We start from the raw sequence: 20,125 nt of genomic DNA, 5'->3' as shown, positions 1-20,125 counted from the left end.
AACCAAACACAAATTGAAGGATTTAAATATTCTTCATCTTCTAGATGATGCATGTTCATATTTTCAGGTAAAACAGCACAACATTTTTTTTAAAAAGCTGCAGCCTGAGTTTTATGCTACGTTTGCGTCACGTCTTCTTCTGTGAGTTTATTGGCTGGTTGTAAAGCAGAGATCTGATTACTGTCTGACTCGTGTAGTCCTGGAGTTTCCTCATTATCTGATCACTCAAGTGCATTTAAACGTGTTGATCAGACTGTCGAGCCCTCCTGCTGCCCACTTCAGACCAGCTCCCGCCAACTGCCTTGGACTAGCTGCCCACCCTACACTGATGTTCTCATAGACTCCCAGCTATTACTACTACTAATACTACAGCTATTAATATTAGTAGTATAATAACTCTGTAGGTAGTTTGACCAGAGGAGGACGGGTCCCCCCTGGTGAGCCTTGGTTCCGCCCAAGGTTTCTACATCAGCTCTGATGGAGGTTCTCCTTGCCACCGTCACCCCCGGCTTGCTCACCTGGGGGTTTTTTACATTCTTGTTAAAACTCCATATTTTCTGGAATTCTGTGAAGCGGCTTTCTGACAACATCCGTGTTAAAAAGCGCTACAAATAAATTTGATTTGATTTGATTTGATTTTATGACGAATGGAGCAAAAGAAACAGCCCAAAATAGTTAATGAATAAATTCTGGTTCCATTGACTTACATTAAAACTAAAGCAGGTTTCTTCCTTCTCCTGTAAAGTTACCGCTTTGGAGATACGAGGTTTTCTTCCGACATATGTCACCATTATATCTCATAACCTTCTGTGATTCTCAGTTCAAGAGGCATTAAACAGGCAGATGTCTGGTACCAATCACCACCAGTGTGGACAATTCTCTCTAAAGTTCCCTAGAACGGAGCATTCCGCCTCAAACCGCTCGGATTGACTGTTATCTTAACCATTTAATATGTATGAGCCCTAATGCAGAGGTTCTCAGTACATCTCAGTGTTGCTCGAAACACACTGACTCAGGAATGAGCTGATGGGTTGTGTGAGACACTCAATGGCCATTTAAGTGGTCAGGGTATTCTTAGTGAGTAAAGCTGATTTTCCATTGGCTCCTGGAAGCATCTATTTGGACATTATTTTACTTGTTTTACTGACAATCGTCCCTCATGTACTGTGTGGTTAGCTTCCTAGAACTGTTGGCCGTTGAGGCAAGCGACCGTGTGCCCAGCTGCTGAGCACTATGTATAGAGCAGTAATTAACCCATCAATGCTATATGCCAATTATTGGTATTAATGATATTACATTAGCAATGTGCTGTTAAATGGCTATTTAACAAACAAAACATTCTTAGTCATTACATATGAGACTTATTAGACCATTCACATGCATATAGCGTGCATATTGATTTACCAAGAAGCTACAAATGAGATGTAATAAACAATTGAAACATACATTATATTTCCTAAAGTATTCACTCGCCCATCCAAATCATTGAGTTCATGTATTCCAATCACTTCCATGGCCACAGGTGTATAAAGCCGAGCCCCTAGGCCTGCAGACTGCTTCTACAGACATTAGTGAAAGAATGGGTCGCACTCAGGAGCTCAGTGAATTCCAGCATGGTACCGTGATCGGACGCCACCTGTGCAGCAAGTCCAGTCGTGAAATTTCCTCACTACTAAATATTCCACAGTCAACTGTCAGTGGGATTATAACAAAGTGGAAGCGATTGGGAACGACAGCAACTCAGCCACGAAGTGGTCGGCCACGTAAAATGACAGAGCGGGTCAGCGGATGCTGAGGGGCATAGTGCGCAGAGGTCACCAACTTTCTGCAGAGTCAATCACTACAGACCTCCAAACTTCATGTGGCCTTCAGATCAGCTCAAGAACAGCGTAGAGAGCTTCATGGAATGGGTTTCCATGGCCGAGCAGCTGCATCCAAGCCTTACATCCCCAAGCGCAATGCAAAGCGTTGAATGCAGTGGAGTAAAGCGCCGCCACTGGCCACACGCCAAGTGTAAAGTTTGGTGGAGGGGGGATTATGGTGTGGGGTTGTTTTTCAGGAATTGGGCTCGGCCCCTCAGTTCCAGTGATAGGAACTCTTAATGATTCAGCACCAAGAGATTTTGGACAATTTCACGCTCCCAACTTTGTGGGAACAGTTTGGGGACGGCCCCTTCCTGTTCCAACATGACTGCCCACCAGTGCACAAAGCAGGTCCATAAAGACACGGATGAGCCAGTTTGGTGTGGAAGAACTTGACTGGCCTGCACAGAGTCCTGACCTCAACCCCATAGAACACCTTTGGGATGAATTAGAGCGGAGACTGTGAGCCAGGCCTTCTCGTCCAACATCAGTGTCTGACCTCACAAATGTGCTTCTGGAAGAACGGTCAAAAATTCCCATAAACACACTCCTAACCCTTGTGGAAAGCCTTCCCAGAAGGCTGTTACAGCTGCAAAGTTCATATGCGTGTGAAGGCAGACGAGCCAATGCTTTTGGAAATATAGTGTATATAGTGCACATATTAATGCGTCTAGGCTGAATTATTGAATATGAATACTCAATAAACAAATGAAACATATGTAATGGACCTATTGACCTATTAATGAATGGAAACACAGAGTACATAAAGCATAATGTATGCTTTGAAAATGAGCTGAGCTGCTTGTCTATTCAAGTCTGTTCAGATGCTGAATTAACCAGGAACAGTGAGGTGTCTGACTGATGTTCTGCTGTTAAAACACCTCCTTACGCTCCTCCTTACAGTTCTATAATCAGCCTCCTTTACTTCATTACCGTTTACACTCCCAGATCTCAGGTCTGTCTGGTCTGCGTAGCTGTTGAACAGCGTGCTGAGAGAGAGAGAGTTGTGTAATGACAGAAAAAGAACGGCACATTTTCCACTTTAATGAGTGGAGACTTCAGAGTGAGACTCCGAGTGTGACCCTGCAATACCAACTGGACAGCAACCAGATTCTAGTCCAAAACTGGACACCTGACTACCCTCGCTAAACCTACATAAGTGTCACACAGTCACCGAAGAACAGCTTTAGATGTGGACACTTTTTTTCCAGGTTAATAAACCTTCTAGCCCTATAACCCCAGCCAGCTATTGCTAACAAATTAGACAAAAATATTATTGATATGGCAAAATTAATGTGCCAAAAATATTATATCATGGTGCTTCAATGCTCAATAAATCATGCTTTCTTTTTTTCCCAAGATTTAATAAGCTGCAGTGCCATATATAAAGAATACGATCATACTACAGGGTGATTCACTTGAAAGAGGCCCCGGATATTCCGTAATAACTCTCTCTAGGACAAAGCAATCCGAACCAAACAACGTGCAATGCGGTCCTCAGTATATGGAGCTTCAAACAAGGTGAGTGGGCGCCGGACATTTGAGCCATTGAGACGTTTAACCTCTATAATGCTTGTCGATACATTCAGGAACATGGAGCTTCGAAATGCGTCTGGTGGAAAAACAGAGGTCACTTCCAGCATCGCATGTAATGCAGTCTATTACACCTTGATCAAGGTATGTAGTGCATTTTCTTTGGTTCAGATTGCTTCATCCTAACGGGAGTTACAGCAGAATGTCCGGGGCCTCTTTCGAGTGAATCTCCTTGTACTAGTACTAATAGTAATATTTTTTTCAGGTGTTGCTCATTGCATTAATGCGCACTGCACTAATACCAATTAAACAGGCTTGATTGTGCTCCCTTTGTCACAACACATGCTAGTCTGTGTTCTTTAAGCCCTGACGATGTCCATGATATACTCAGAAAAGCATATTGCGACATAATTTCACAATAACAATAAAGTATTTTCATATCGCCCACCCTCAGCTACAGCCTGCAGTAGATAACAAGCTGGCAGTGCTGTACATTACCACAGGTATCCTGTTTACTCTACCTCCCTTTTGAACATCCTCCACAGTGTTGAACATTGGAAAAGTGGGGCTGACTGAATACGGACCACAATTCCCATGAGTCTGCGCACAGGGACATCGGACAATATCAAAGACCTCTGTTTAAGCCCCAGTGGTTTTAAAATGACACGATACAAATAAACATTTATTGCGTCATATTTATTATTTAAGTTATATATTCAAGTTATTTGGAGGCGCTGAGAGCTTTAAAACGGTAAATCCAAGTTAAATCGATAAACATCTCGCTTCCTTTTATTGTCATTAGTTGAGCATAACTGTATGCATAATACATAACACGATCAATCTCAGCAATTATTAATAGACCATTTACTCGAATCACTTTGGTGTAATTTATTTGAATTCACTGACTATGCATCACTCAATTGGGTGTCTAAGGAGCTCAGGAATGGGGGGGGGGCACATAGGGGCTTTTACGCTATCTGCTATTCATTGCTGCATTCTTGTTTTGTTATTATATCAAGCTCAAATAAATATTTAATTACAAAATAAAAGTAGCCAAGAAGCCACTTAACATGGTTGCATTGACCCACTTGACTGTTACTGACAACCACTGTCTACGGCCAGAGATATTAACCCCTAAAAACTGCAAGCGTATTAATCTATTAATACTGGTATTAGGAATTATTCCTCAGTAGCTGCTATGAATATTTTGGCACCTACGACAGTGTGAAAATACTTATCAGCTTAAATTTAATGTCATTCAGCCTCTATTTGTCTGCCTTTGCCTCTCTATTATCATATTCCTGGCACTTTTTTTTATTGTTATTTTTATTTATGGTGAAATAACATTGCTAATAATTGTCTTGTTATCAAATGTCTTCATATACATATATAGTGTGAGTGTGTGTGTGTGTGTGTGTGTGTGTGTGTGTGTGTGTGTGTGTGTGTGTGTGTGTAAATGGTGCCAAATGTATTATTATTATTATTATTATTATTATTATTATTATTATTATTATTATTATTATTCTCTTTTCCTATCTCTCTCTCTCTCTCTCTCTTTCTGTTCCCCTCTCTCTCCCTGGGCTCGCTTGCCCTCACGCTGTAGTGAGCCGAGTTGTGTGTGCAAACAGGCACGCGATGTGTGAGATCACTTTAGCGTGGCCCTCTGGAAGATCCCGTGACAGCGGCTGCTCTCTCTAACACGCAAGCCTCTCTCGCGCTCTCAGTCTCTCTGTCTGAGAGAGCAGCAGGGAGATGGAGACACGCTAGAGCTGCAGACGGAGGGCAAAGTCACATCAGATCTGTTACCATTGACCCCACATAGAAGCAAAATAGCAGTGACCCGGCAGCGCAGCGTAGTCTGAAATAGAGGGTAGAATATGACCAGGTTAAAAAGCTTTAATGCACAGACTGTTACATAATCACAGGGTGTTAAGGGAAAAGAGCTCCTAGCAGTTCTGCAGCATGACGCCCGCATGGCTCGCATGCTTCCCGATTCACTGCTGCGTGGAATTGGTTCACTTTGGCCCAAGAGCAGGTCACTACTCACGTTACTACATATAATACACATATATACCAATTGATTTGGTTTGGAATCACTGTTTTAAAAAAAATCTGTCAATAAACAAATAAATACACAACAGTGTGCAAAAGTTTGCGCACCCCTGGTCAAAGGACGTTTTTTGTCGATTTGCTAAGTGAAAATTAGCGAGCGCGCTAACACACAATCCCTCTTCGTTTACTGGGTTTAAAGAATTAGAAAAGAAATGAAAGAAAACGATATAAAAATGTGCCGCCTCCTTTTACACAAGCTGCGTAAACAGCAGTGGCACACCAGCGTGGGCGGAAGTGCGTCCACTGTAGAGGGTGTGTTTCGCCCGAACGGGACCTTTGACCAGGGGTACAACTGTAGTAAGTGTGCAACATGATTCTGTGGTGATGATGCTACTTTACCACTTCACACATATTAAATCATTTGTAGGAAGTGAAATTTGAACAATTGAATTATGCAAAACAAAAAAGTTGAGAAATGTAAATATTAGTTCCTCTAATATTATTAATAGTGTACAGCACCAGTAATAGATTGGAATCACTCAGGTGTCACTTGTAATACAGAGAATTGTGCTGTAAATATGCTGTAGATGATGTACATACTAATTTAATAATTTGAATATGTGATAATAATAATAATAATAACAATAAAGGAGTAGTAGTAGTAGTAGTAGTAATAATAATAATAATAATAATAATAATAATAATAATAAAGTAGTAGTAGTAATAATAATAATAATAATAATAATAATAACAATAAAGTAGTAGTAGTAGTAATAGTAATAATAATAATAATAATAATAATAACAATAAAGCAGTAGTAGTAGTAGTAATAATAATAATAATAATAAGAAGAAGAAGAAGAAGAAGAATAAGAATAAAGTAGTAGTAGTAGTAGTAATAATAATAATAATAATAATAATACAAACTCACAGCTTTCAAATTATTTTCAGAAACAGGAATTTTAGATGTGGCCAGAATAAAGAAGAGAGCTGCAGATGAAATGAGTGGGAAGCTGTAGAATGTAGAAAATAACTATAATAATTAAAAATACAAATACCACAAATAAATGATCAGAGTATATGATTCATCTTTTAATAACATCTTGTTGTTAACTCTTTCATTACTGTTGAATAAACCAGCTGGAAATGTGTTCTGCACTTCATAGCATTTCATCTAAACGGATTTACAGTGACTTTTGAATTAAGTAACAACAATTTATAACATATTACGTGATTCCAAACTTTTGAACGGTAGTGTACAAAATTTGGGCTCAGCCCATGTGTGGCACACATTTATACCCTGGTACGTTTGTAAAGACCTGCTTTGACTTTTACATGGTCACATATTTTTTCCGTATTATGTTTACATTTTTTTTTTTCACTTTATTTGTTTTGATACTTCAGAGATCAAAACACTCTGGCCAGTGTTGTGTGTCAATATTTCACTGCTAACTGTGTGAACATCTTTAAGGTCATTGTGATTTTTAAGGGAACATATTTTTGCTGTTGAAATAAACCTGGTAGCTCCAAAAAATGAACTTGAATTTATATTAATCTAAACCGATTCCATCCCACGTCATTTTGAGCTCTGCCTGTTCACCACGAAACACTGGCAGAACATTAAAAGTATAAAAATATAAAAATGTCAAAAATAAACTGCAAAAAAGTAGAGAGTGAGAAATTTGTGTAGTTTAATGTTGGTAATGATAAGCAAATCCCAGAGCTTTTACACGAGTAGCAGACACAGAGGGACTCCAAAGCCTGAGACCCCATAAAAATCTGGAAATCTTTGACATTCTTATCAAATAAAATCAAAAGACAAGCAAAACGAGGATGAAATATTTCAGACTCTGTTCTGTTTTTTGGGCTGTAATTAAACGGAAGCAAATTTGTGACATGCTAAGTATATATATTTTTTTCTCTCACCTCTTCCCTTGTTCAGGTGACTCTCAGGTGGATTTATTCCTCTCATCTGAGGTTTTGGATAAACTTCTGAAGTCCAAAAAACCAAATACTAAAAAATACTAAGAAATACTAAAAAGTTTGTAAATTCAGAAACTCCTCAAATTTCACTAAAACTATAAAAAGACGAGTAAATTAGAATAGGATGCAAAGTAGAGGCATTTTCTCTAGCGGTCTCAGGTTCTCTCGGGCTTTTGGACCCCACTGTCCCTGCGTATCATGCAGACGGTACTTCCGTAAGACCCGTGGCCGGGACACAATTATGTAATCCATTCATGAGAATTACAGTCGTGTGCACAAGTTTGAAAACCCGCAGTTAAATGATAAGTATCAGTGATAATCACTCTACAATTAAATATGGCATTTTTATTTATTTGAGTTTCACATTTTTAAAAAACATTTACAATATAAAATGTGCTATAACTATTGCACAGCTCATCTGTTATGCCTTTTTCTCAATATAAATATTAGATTTAGGAAATAAACATGAATTGTGCACTAAAATTTGCAGTGTTCTCTATAGAGGAGGTGTTGACTTTTTCACTTATCCTGTTAGAAATGAAGGTTCTGCTCAGGTACATTTTCTGTTCATCAAGGTACAAACAGTGTAGATGTTCCCTCAAAGGTTCTACAGTGGGTTTAAGGTCTGATTGTGAAGCTTAAATCAGTTTCTCCAGGTGAAAAGTTGGTATTTGTTCCTTTTCATAACCGAATGTTTTAAAGCAGAACAGTAGAATAAAAGCCTGGAGGCGAGGCGAGGCGGGGTGTGTGGAGTCGGTCCAGCTTAGAACAGATCATTTCAGTGGATTATGGTTCAGTTATGATCCCTGACTAAAGGCACAGAGATGGACCCTTGAGGGTCCCACCCCAGTGACAAGAGATGAACTGCCCCAGTGGCAGGTTGAGAATGCAGAAACCCAACAAAACGTAATTTTGCCCAAACATTTGCTCACGACTGTATAAAAGCTGTACAGTAGAGCTGTTTGGATGGTTTAGTGCTGCAGCTTTGACATGGTTACGTTCCACTCTCCTTAATGTGCTTCTGATCAGCCGTCGAGTAGCAAACAGATCAGTACGGGGGGCCGGAGGTGAGTGCGTTCTCGGTGAGCGGCCTGCGATGAACCCTCAGCCTGCTGCTGTGTGTGTGCTGCTGCCGCTGTACCCGGCCTAAAGGGTCAGTCTGTGTTTGCGCCCTGACCTGCACAGGCGTGTGCACAGACTCCGGTCGCGAGCAGAAAACAAAAAGCGCGTCTCTAACTGTGGAACACGTCCAGCTCACACTGCTCCAGGGAAACTTATTCATGCGCTCAGGCAGTCGTGCATGCAGGTTTCGCCACTGGATACTCATCGCATTTAAACTGCTGTTATCTCCCCCTCGTACACATTGAAGAGATGCAGGCCTCCTGCACTGAGGTGCTGCCGTAGTGGACGCAGGACGTGTGCTAATATTAAATAAGAAGTAATACTGTGGCTATTTAACATACCGCTGCATTTTTCATACTTTGACATAATTTGAAATGACCTGTCGTCTTTACATAGTGTGCAAATTCCATGATGAATGGAGCAAAGTAAATGACCTCAAATGACTTGGAAAGACGTCTGGTTCCATTGACTTACATTAAAAGTCAAGTAGGTTTTTTCCTTCTCCTGTAAAGTCACCGTTTTGGAGATATGAGGTTTAGCAATATATTATTATGGACATTTCTTGTTTTTAGATGCACAGAGCAGCGCTGGTCTAACAAGATCACTTCACTGTCACTAGCTTTATTTGATGCTTGTACAGTCATTTTAACATACTATTCGTCTGAGCACCTTCACAGCTCTCGGTAAAGGTCGCTGTGCTGTAGAGGCTCTACCACCTGCCCCCTTGGAAAAATCAAGGGAAAAAGTAAAGAAATGATGCCTAATATAAAACAAGATTTGAGAAAAGAATGACTGTTATTATACCAACTGACAGAACTGTATACCAACCAATACATTATTGCTATTTTAAAGCATAATTTTAGAATAATTGTAAAAATTTGCATCACTGCATGCAAATGTATTGTATTACACAGTACTGTCCCAAACCAAGGCCAGCCCTCATTTATTTCATTTCCAGTCAAAACAAACATTATGCAAGTATTCATTTTTCAGGAGCTACAAAGCTGGAACGATACAGAAGAAATATAACTCCTAACAACCACCTGGGACACCAAAACCGCCCCCATCAGATACGCAGCATTTAGAGCTTCCATCTCTGAGAGAGAGGAGAAGATCAAGCTGCTCCAGATCTGAAAATGTCCACAGGTGTTTCTGTCCATCCTTCCACTGTGAGAAGACCACTCAGCGCTGTGGGTCTGAAACGATGTGTAGCTGATCAAGAAGCTGGTATTGAGAAACAAGAACTCAGGACAGGCCACCCCAATGTGTTTGCGCTTCTCTTGGATCGTGAGAAGCAGAGAATGCAACCAAATTCTAAGGCTGAACTTTGGAGGTGTTGATGGCTCAGGTGGGCTGGTGAACCATGTGACGGCTGGTGGTGTTCAGGATAAACTCAGAACCAAACTCTGTTCCTCCAACTAGCTCAAAAGATGTAAAGTTTTTTTAAAAAAATAAATGTTTATATTTATTTGCATTTATTCTAATGTTGTATGTTGTTTTTTAGAAACGTAGCACATTTTTTGTTAGATTTAATCTGGGACTTTTGTGCAGTACTGGAAGTTTTCAGACACTAAAAATGAACTAAAAATAACAGAATATTAAAAGAAGGTTTTGTATATCGAAGCTTTTCAGTGTGCGCTCAGTTGGTAGTACAGTACACACATATATATATAAATATATATAAGAAAACTTTGTATCTCCATTTTTGACGTTTTTCAGCTTTTGACATAATTTGAAAGTACATGTTGCCCTTTATATTGTGTGTAAATTTCATGAATGATGGACTAAAAAAAATTACCCAAAATGACCTGGAAGAAAGTCCGGTTCCATTGACTTACATTAAAAGTACAGTAGGTTTTCTTCTTCTCCTGTGAAGTTACCATTTAGGAGATACGAGGTTTTTTTCAGATGACGGCAATTTATGTGTGTGTGTGTGTGTGTGTGTGTGTGTGTGTGTGTGTGTGTGTGTGTGTGTGTGTGTGTGTATGTGTGTGCGAGATATACATACATACACACGCACACACACACACAAACACACACACACACACACACACACCACACAAAAGCATACATGTACTCAGCTACTACACACACACACTGCAACTGCACACACACACACACTCAAATATAACTTGTCACTGGACAACAAATTAGCAAATGCAACCCCCCCCCTCACCCCCACACACACTCATGCACACTCACACACTCAGATTAGACACACACCTCCCTGAAGTTTTGATGCTGGACCACACGGTGCATTAAAAGTGCCAATGTGCTCCTCACATATACACACACACACACACACACACACAGACACACACACACATATTTACACACATGCTCAGCATGCCTCTCTCTGTGCCATAAGCAAAAATCCATACACATCCACACAGCACCCATCCCTGCTAGATGAAGTCGTACCTTCATTGTTGGACGAGGCTCTGGAGCCCAGCACCTGTAAGGATATAGTCCACAGGACGAGAGGCAGCAGCCCTGGATCTGATGCCATCGTGCTACTGTGGAGAGAGCCTCTCTCTCCCTCTCTCTCTCTCTGCCTCTCCCTCGCTCCCTCTCTCTTGCTCTCTGCCAACGGAGAAAGCGGAGCGCAGGAACTCGGAGCGCATTCGGCTGACTTCAAAACTGCCTGCCTGTGCTGGGGGAACATGCAGCGCCGGCAGGCTGAGGGGGAGGGGCCAGACCTGTCTGTCAACACTCAGCACCCAATTACAGCACACAGCTTGGCACATGCACAAGTGAAACAGTGCATCACTGAAAGCCCCCACCTCTCCTGTCTCAGCTACACATATGTTAGTGTGCATTTATAACCATAATTTCTATTGAGAATGTCCATCATGATACACGTCCATTCATATTTGACTTCATCTACATGCAAATGTGCAGCTAAGTATACATATTTATGCACGTTGTGCAGGATTATATGCCATTCTTTACGAGTTTATTTAATTTCTTGTCAAGGCCAGTAAACAAACAGAAAACTACACCTCAACGATTAAATATGGTATCATTTTTTCAGTGTTTAGTGTCCACTCTTTGCCTTTATTGCAGCTTTCGCTCTTTTTCTTAGGAGTCCAAATCTCCATCTCCAAAGTTCAGTCTTAGAAGTTGGTTGCATTTTCTGCTTTAGATGATCCGAGTGACCCCGAATGCATCCAGTGATGTTGAGGTCTGGACTCTGAGGAGGTCAGGCCATTATTCTGAGAGCACCAGTAGCTTTTCTGTTTGAGTTGTGTGTCAATTTTTCTCCTTTTTCGTCTCTTTTTCTCAGCTCTCCTCCCAGACTCATAGCACTGAGTTGTCTTCTCACAGAGGAAGGATGGACTGAAACACTTGTGAGCGTTGTCAGATGTGAAATAGACCTCTAAACAACCATGCAGACGCTTAATTTACTAGTTTTGGTGGTCTACAAGGTCTTGCATGGTTGTTAGGGGTCCCATTCTCTCCATATCTTCTTTGCACAGTGAGAAATAGTATCTTATCAAGCAAAATGATCATAAAAATAGTCAATAAATCTAATATTTGTATGTTGTATGCTTAATATAAGATTATTTACCATATTTCTACATATTCTTTGCTTGTTTTAAGTAAATTTATGAAGTAAAATTCTCACTACATCGGCAGAAAATTTAGCTTGTTTTAAGAAATGTGCTTGAAACCAGCAAAATGACTGCAAGTGTAAGAATTTTACCTAAGAAATTACCCAAAATGATTAAATAATGCCTATTATAAGATTATCTAACTAGATTTCCTAGCTAGATAATCTTATACGTGCACAATCATCCCAAAATTATAAATATTAGATATATCAAGCAGATTTAGGATTATTTCACTTGACAAGCTACCATTGTCCCCCCTTTCTTTATGTAAGTGGATTATTATAGATCTAATCCCAAAAATCTCTCTTGAACACTGAATAATTTACTTAATGGCTGTTTAGGCTGGAAATGAATTGATTGAAAGGGTCAGCTGCCATAAGCAATTTTCCTTTATGAAGAAAAGAACAGAAAAATCTTTATACTCTTATAATAAACCCCAACAAACATACTTCAGCAACTGCCCGTTGTTTTCTATTATACGTTTTTTCAAGTCAATGGGTTTTCTTATCTTTTCTAAGTACATGGCGACAGATCAAAATCACGGTCCATGGTAACGGACTGTGTGTTGCAGATGTTGCAGATAGAGACCCAGTTGAAAAACACCAAAGTATTCCTTTAATGTTCCAAACTTTGACATTACTTTCCATTTCTATAAGAAGTCCTTTCACATAAGCAAGCGTCCCTTTATAATTCAACTGTCTTGCCCACCGTAAGAACCTTCAAACATTTTCAAGCTCAAAAGAATCTAAACTCTTTCATGCACACACTCAGCATCTTAACGGGGAAAAGGTGAAAGAATCTGTTTGCGTCAGGAATCGTATTATTTACTTCGCACGTGAATGAGAGGTCATATACAATCAGCAGAGATCAGATGGATTTCTCGTTTCATAGCTCCAGGCGCAAACATGATGCATATTGCATATTGGATTATTGTTCGCTTCTTATCGGACTTGGTCTCGTGGCCACATCTGATGCGATTAGTCCTTCGTCCTTTGTTGGGAAAATGTCCTTTCTAGACGATAACCTTAAAAAGGCAAAGCAATGCACGATCCTCTTAATCAACACATCAAAACTGAGGTTTGTTCAGAAACGCAGCGCGCTGTAATTGACTCGCGGCGCTGTGGGCATTGTATGGATGTTTCTGCTGTTGGTGGAATGGCAGAAAAGCAGAATGTTTTTCAGATTTTCAGCCTTCGACTCGCACGAATCAGCAGATATTTCCACCCGCACTGCTTAACATTATTCCTCTGATGTTGCCGCTCCATTAAAATGGCACAATGACATGCATGGCATGTGAATATGCATGGCATGCTTCACTGTATGGATGAATTTTGGACTGTCAGTGAAAAATATACTGAAAAAGATCTGCTAATTAAAGCAGAATGAGAATAATTACCATACAGAACTAATGATACAGTTAAATTGCATGTCTGTGTTGCTCATTTGACATGCTGTTGGTTTTCCAGCTCATATTTCAGGTTTCTTGCCAAAAAAGTCATTGTCTTTGGTATAAAGTCCTAGCCATCCATCCATCCATCCCTCCATCCATCCATCCATCCATCCATCCATCCATCCATCATCAAACTGAATCATGAGTGAATTCCAGATTACAAACCTCAATTCCAAGTTGGCACAGTATGTGAAATGCAAATTAAAACCAAAAAAGTAATTTGTAAATCCACTTTAGCTGTGAAAACTATATAATGACAAGATGAGTGTTATCTTTTTTTTTTTTCCTGAAGTAGATTCCAAAATGAACAGACATAATGTTGGACTAGAAACATTAAGTTTGAGATTTTTTGAACATTTCACAATCATGCTAGGGTATAGAAAGGTGAATCAGTCAAGGAAAGGCCTACTCCTTTTGAGCAAGGATGGGTTAAGGCTCCCCAATAATTGTGCCAGCAAATGGTCCGTCAGTTTAGGAACCAAGCTGTTATAAACACCTCGTACTCTATGGTAAGTAATAGCCAATTCAGGGAATTTTGTGAAACCTTTGAGTAAAGGGCAAGGCTGAAAACTACAACTGAATGCATGTGATTTTACCCATAGATGTCACTACGTTAATAAATGGCATGTTTCAGTGATGGATGTCACCATATGGGCTCGAGAATACATTGAAAACCTGTTGACAACACACTTATTGTTACAGCCACAAATGGAAGGTAAGATTAAGTTGTACTATGCACAGTGGACACCATATACCAACAATACCCAGAAACGCTGCTGACTTCTCTGGGCCTGAGCTCATCTGAAATGAACTGATGCACAGAGGAGATATATATTGTGACCAAACTTGTTTATGAAGTTATGGATGTGGTGTTGAGGGCCAGGTGTAAAGAAGTAAAGGACCGTACAAATTGTTACCAGCATAAAGTTTAAAAGCCAGGGTCTGTCATAGTATATGGGTGTATCAGTGCACATGGCATGGGCAACTTGCACATCTGTGAACCCACCATTAACACAAAGATATATGCACATTTTTGGAGCAACACATGTTGCCTTCTAGACAACGTCTTTTTCAGGAATGCCCATGCTTATTTCAATATGACAACACAAAGCCACATTCTGCTTGTATTACCACAGCACAGCTATGTAATCAGAGAGAATGAGTACTAGACTGGCCTGTCTTCAGTCCAAACCTGTCTGAAAACATGTAGCACATTATGAAGAGCAAAATATAACAAAAGCCAAGCATAATTGCACCGCTGTAGATTTATGTATGGCAAAAATTTCAAACTGAATTTACTCATTTTTGCTTTGTTTTCATTAGCACACTAGCACCAACGGATGTTTGTAATACTATAATAAACACAATAAGGACACAAAATTGAAGCAAATTGCTTGTGGGCCGACTCTGTCCACTCTCTGCAGCTGCTGGAGAGAACGGAGAGACAGAGGAAGGAGGGAAAAGAGGTTGGAGCCAAATGCATGGGGCCGCTGCCTGCCTGCCAATGCAGTACACACACACATACACACCCTTGGAATACAGGGAAGAGTCTGTCTGGCCCACAATCGCCACCTCTCTTCACCCGGCCGCCCAAAGCCCGGCTTCAAACACGCCTATGTGCAGGGCTCTCACTGCCAAGACATTTGGACAGCGCTGCATCGATCTGTATGGCCAAAGTTTAAATCTACTCAGAGTTGGATATATTGTTTAAGTTGCCGTCATGCAACTGCAGGGCTGGCAAAGTAATTGACCCATGTCCTGCACACAGAAACGTTCTTTCTTGGTGACTAATGCAAGGTTTGACAAGCTTTAGAGAACCCATTTGTCAAAATGTTCAAATTATTCTATATTCTATACCACCACTTCCAAGTGGTGCAACTGTCCTAATCAGAGATGATCGGTGATGCCACAGCCTTATAAGAGAGCATTAATGGGCTCATTTTCTCTGAGTAGCATGACGCTCCTGCCCCCAACCACAATGCTAGGTGATGTGGATGTCTTTTAGGTCACATAACAGAAGTTGCAGTTAGCATTCTCCTCCAAGTGTGTTGAGTTGTCTAATGTTGCGTTTGCAGGCAGTTTGACAGGATATGGTGGTGCTTCGTCAGTTTCTGGGTGCTTGTACTAAACTTGAGCCTTCCAGCTTCTTAGGAGCTTCAGATGACAGCAGCTGATCTACCTTTTGCCAGAAAAATCAATGAGTTTATTTTTGCAAAAATTACATTTGGTTAAATATTTGTAATGTAATTCATTTTTTGTGTTAAAATTGCAGTACTGCCACGGCCCCACTGGGAGGCCAAGGCCCACAGGTCAAAAACCACTGCTGTACACATTTAAATAAAATCTGTTGAGGATCTAATTGATCTTTCCAGAAAGGCTTAACTGTAGTTAAGTTTGTATTAAGTTAGTATTATTTGTTTGTTGATGTCCATTGCTTCCAAACTTCCACAGAGCTTAATACAAAACCTTTCAGCTTCAGGAATTAAAGACAGACAGAACCAACGTTCCGGTAAGGAATCAGGAAAACGGGTTTCAGACATCTTACTATCCTCAGCAACAACTTTCACCATTTTTACCATTCTTTCTTCATTTGATTGAGGAAGGAATGTCTAGAGATGAACATGATTGGCTGAGACTCTAATCAGTAGCTACACAAATAGATGCAAGAAATATGTACATTCCATGTCCCACTGAAACCATCCCATCCTCCTCCACGATGAAAAGGTAAAGATCAGTAGTAAATCAGATATTAATATTCAGAATTCCTTCCACTTGATGAGGCACACATTCTATTTGGTGTAACATTCAGTTCAATTCAACACCGTCGTGGACTGGAGGTTATCGAACCAGGGAAGGTCGCCAGTTTGATCCCCTGATCCAACAGTATGTGATTAAAGTGCCCTTGAGCAAGACACCTAACCCCCAACTGCACCACGGATAGGGCTGCCCACCACTCTGGGAAAGTGTGCTCACCGCCCCCTAGTGTGAGGGTTCACGAGTGGTGTTTCGCTTAAATGTAGAGGTGAAATTTCCCCGGTGTGGGACTAATAGGGGTCACTTAATAATACTAAGAGCATCTAATTATTTAATTCCAAAGCAAAAGTTTTAGAAAACACTTTAAACAGTTCCCAGATAATTAAACTGAATTAAAGCAGCTTACTTATTTTGCATCATTTTCCACATTTTAGAATAATATTGAAGCCACCCAAACACTTAAATTACACAAGGACTGTGAAATAAACTGGTCTATTTTAGGTTCTTCAGTGTAGCCCCTCTAAGCCTTGAAGCAGTTTTGCAGACTCCTGGCATTCTCTCAAGCAGCCTCATGAGGAGCCACCTGGGATGCTTTTCCAACACTCTTGAATACGAGAGCTGAAAGCCACTCATGGTGACATTTTTTAAAAAATCATTAGAAAGTTTGGCTGTGGGAATCTTTTTTTATTCATACACAGGCATCAACTTTAACATTTCTTCAGAAATGTATTTCAGGCATTCTTTTAAGATTATGAACATCAGGTGTGTCCGAAGGCGAGTAGTAAGGCATGGCACATTTCCCTGTGGCCAGTGTGAAACTGTCCAGTCCAGGTATTTCTTGATTGCTTTGGCACTGGTGGACAGATACCATGCTGACCAGATTAGATGAACTAGTACAACATCACACACAATGCCTCACTCTACTACATCCACACCAGCAACAGGTCACATGTAAGCCACAACTGTCCTGCCTGATGTTCGCAAAGGCCAGAGTTCAGGCAAAACATTGATAAACTAGGGCAAAATGATAATGATTTCAAATGGAGTGATGGGAATATTCCTGCATTTTTAACCAACTCTCTCAGTTATACTGTCAAATACCATCAACAACCAACTACAACAAACTTAATTCTAATAAATGACAGTGGGCAGTTGGGGCTCTCGCAATAAACATCTGAAATACATGATGAGGTAATATCTAGAATTCATTCTGCACTACAGCCATTGCACGCTTACAATTCAGGTCTTCGTATAAGATGCATAAAAGCTGCTTATCTGAATGATGAATCCAACCATTCAAACCCTGGAGCAACCCAGCAGTTCTGGTTCTTTTGCTTTTTAGGTTTTCTGGTATCCATGAGAATCAGAGCAGGGCATGTAGAGGATATTCCTGTCCTCTGGAAAAGTTGTACCTTCATTTATAAATACTTTTGACTGAGTAATTTATTAAAAGAACTGGGCAAGACCACCGCTTATTTATTTATTTATTTCCAACAGAAAATGCTAATTGAATGTAATTATTAAATATCAGTACAAATTCAGTACAAATTTGGGGCAATTAAACCTGCTTTAAAAACTTAAAAGACATTTTCATTCAAAATAAGCATGATTTGTGAAAATGGATTGAGTGACATATGGCAAATGTATTTTTATAAAATATTTAAAGTGTAAGAGCAAATATCAACACAAAAAAATATGGTTTATTTACTTGTTTCTTTACATCTGTGATAAATTTGTGTATAAAAATGTCCAAACGCTGATTATTCTTGAAAGTATATGGGGGGAAATTGACTTTTGATTGTTTATTTTAAAAGACAACAGTGGTTTAAAACGAAGCCCACCGTGTGGAGGCTGTACTTTAGCTTGGTTAGCTTTCTCTGTGAGCTTGGTGAGCTTTTACATGCTTCAGAATGGTGCTAAGGAAGCAATTAGGTTTAGACTTGTGTACAAAACTTAGGAATCTGAAACACTTATGATGAAAAAAAGTTATAAATCTTGAGAAATACCTGCCTGATTGCTCTCAGAAAAAAGAGAACCTGCAAATCAAACAAAGAAGCTGCAGATATTCCCAGAAAAAATGGACTGACCACCCCAAACCTGTACACTAATAAATGCGGGAACACTTGAGAAGCAGAAAATGCAACCAACTTCTAAGACTGAACTTTAGAGGTGTGGAAAAACATCCTTGCACATTTCTGTGATAAAGACACGCCGTGTGCCTTTGACAAAAGTGATATTGTACTTAGTAGCTGGGGCTTACGTCTAATTTAGTTACATATATTTTTTGTGCTTCTCTTGATACGAACAGAAAAAGCCTCTGCTTAACGACAGTTTTAACTGGAAATGAAATGTTGGGTGGTCTCTGACTTCTGCACGGTGCTGTAGTCCACAAAAAGACATTTCACATAGATATTTACCGAAAACCCAGTTTGTTTCCAGTCCAAAGGTTTATTTAAATTCAGAAAAATGTGTCCAATATATTATCTGTGGTGATCAACGCTAAGATCACGAGATCGCCCTGGAGTTTTCCTTGAAAGTATAGCAGCAGCTTCGCATTCTCCAACTTCTTGGTAGGTGTGTTAATAATTGATGCCCATAGAATGAAAAAAAATGTTCCAAATCCGAGATCCTGGGTACAGATTTCAACCTTCATGTTGTTTCATGCATTATCCTGCCTTTAGCCTAAAATATCAAGCCAGCGCTGAGATGAACAGAGTGATATGAAGTGATTCCATTTCATCTTCATAGCCGACTTGCCCAGACTGCAATGTAAAGACTGTGTTTGTGTATGTGTGTCTGAGAGGCTTCTTTAGCTCCTTAGTTGCTAATCCCCATGAGGAGAGCAGCCTGAGTCACATAGCTGCTTCGCTTACATTTGATATGTGTGGAGGGTGGGGGGTGGGGGGGGGGTGTAGGGGGGGGGGGGTGTGCGCCAGCGGAAACGATGCTACCTTATTACCATTTAAAGTTGTGCCTGTTTTCCGATTCGAGAGAAAACACAGCCGTCCTGTCTCAACACTCAAGCACAAAGACCATGAACTAGACAGGTAGTTCCTCAAGCTACTGACAGAGAGAGAGAGAGAGAGAGAGAGAGAGAGAGAGAGAGAGACAGAGAGAGAGAGAGAGAGAGAGAGAGAGAGACAGAGAGAGAGAGAGAGAGAGATCTTGTAATCAGTGCAAGCCATATGTCTCCCAGCAAATAAGCAAAACCCTCCTCATTAAAATCAAGAATATTTCATTTCTCGTCAAGGGTGGGCCTCTGTTTGTGGCCGAACTGTCAACGGGGCATCATTACGGCACAATCAAATTTACAAGCTGTAACGATTGTGAGGGAAGAAAACAAACGGCTGGTATTGTGAAAAGGCGGCGGAGAGGCTGCGGATTGATGTTCCACATCGACGGACGGCACGGGCCATGAGAAAGCCTGAGAGAGTCTTCAGTCATTACCACCTATAATGTGAAGCCCCCAAGCTGTGTCTGTCATTTTCACGATGCTATTGAAGTTGGTCTGCCAGCGACTGAATCTGATCCAAAAACATTTGTTCTTCTTGCAACCCCTCCAGCAATACACCGCCCCCAAATGGTCAAAAGTCTGAGGACACTTAGCTTGGCTAAAAGACCGGAATCCCACATTCTTCTTCTATTTTATAAGGCTCTGCTAAAGCCTGAGTAGACTGATAAATCAATGTGATCGGTTATTAATCTCAGTGTTACTGAGCTCTGCTAAAGCCTGAGTAGACTGATAAATCAATGTGA

The 20,125-nt window shown here is 40.3% G+C and overlaps 1 protein-coding gene across 3 annotated transcripts in view; it reads right to left on the bottom strand.

Moving 5' to 3' along the window:
• epha8 (eph receptor A8) overlaps positions 1–11,196 on the bottom strand; it is a 158,662-nt gene extending 147,466 nt beyond the window's left edge. For all 3 annotated transcript variants that reach the window (XM_017714811.2, XM_017714812.2, XM_017714813.2), the window contains exon 1: positions 10,973–11,196. In XM_017714811.2, the coding sequence (XP_017570300.2) occupies positions 10,973–11,060 (88 nt within the window). In that variant the 5' untranslated portion in view covers positions 11,061–11,196. The remainder of the gene's footprint in view (positions 1–10,972) is intronic.
• Positions 11,197–20,125: the final 8,929 nt, after the last annotated feature.

This window comes from Pygocentrus nattereri, chromosome 21, assembly GCF_015220715.1.
Source record: "Pygocentrus nattereri isolate fPygNat1 chromosome 21, fPygNat1.pri, whole genome shotgun sequence".
Taxonomy (NCBI): Eukaryota; Metazoa; Chordata; class Actinopteri; order Characiformes; family Serrasalmidae; genus Pygocentrus; species Pygocentrus nattereri.
The sequence above is the reverse complement of the archived record's forward strand: the minus strand, read 5'-3'. Positions and strand labels throughout refer to the sequence as shown.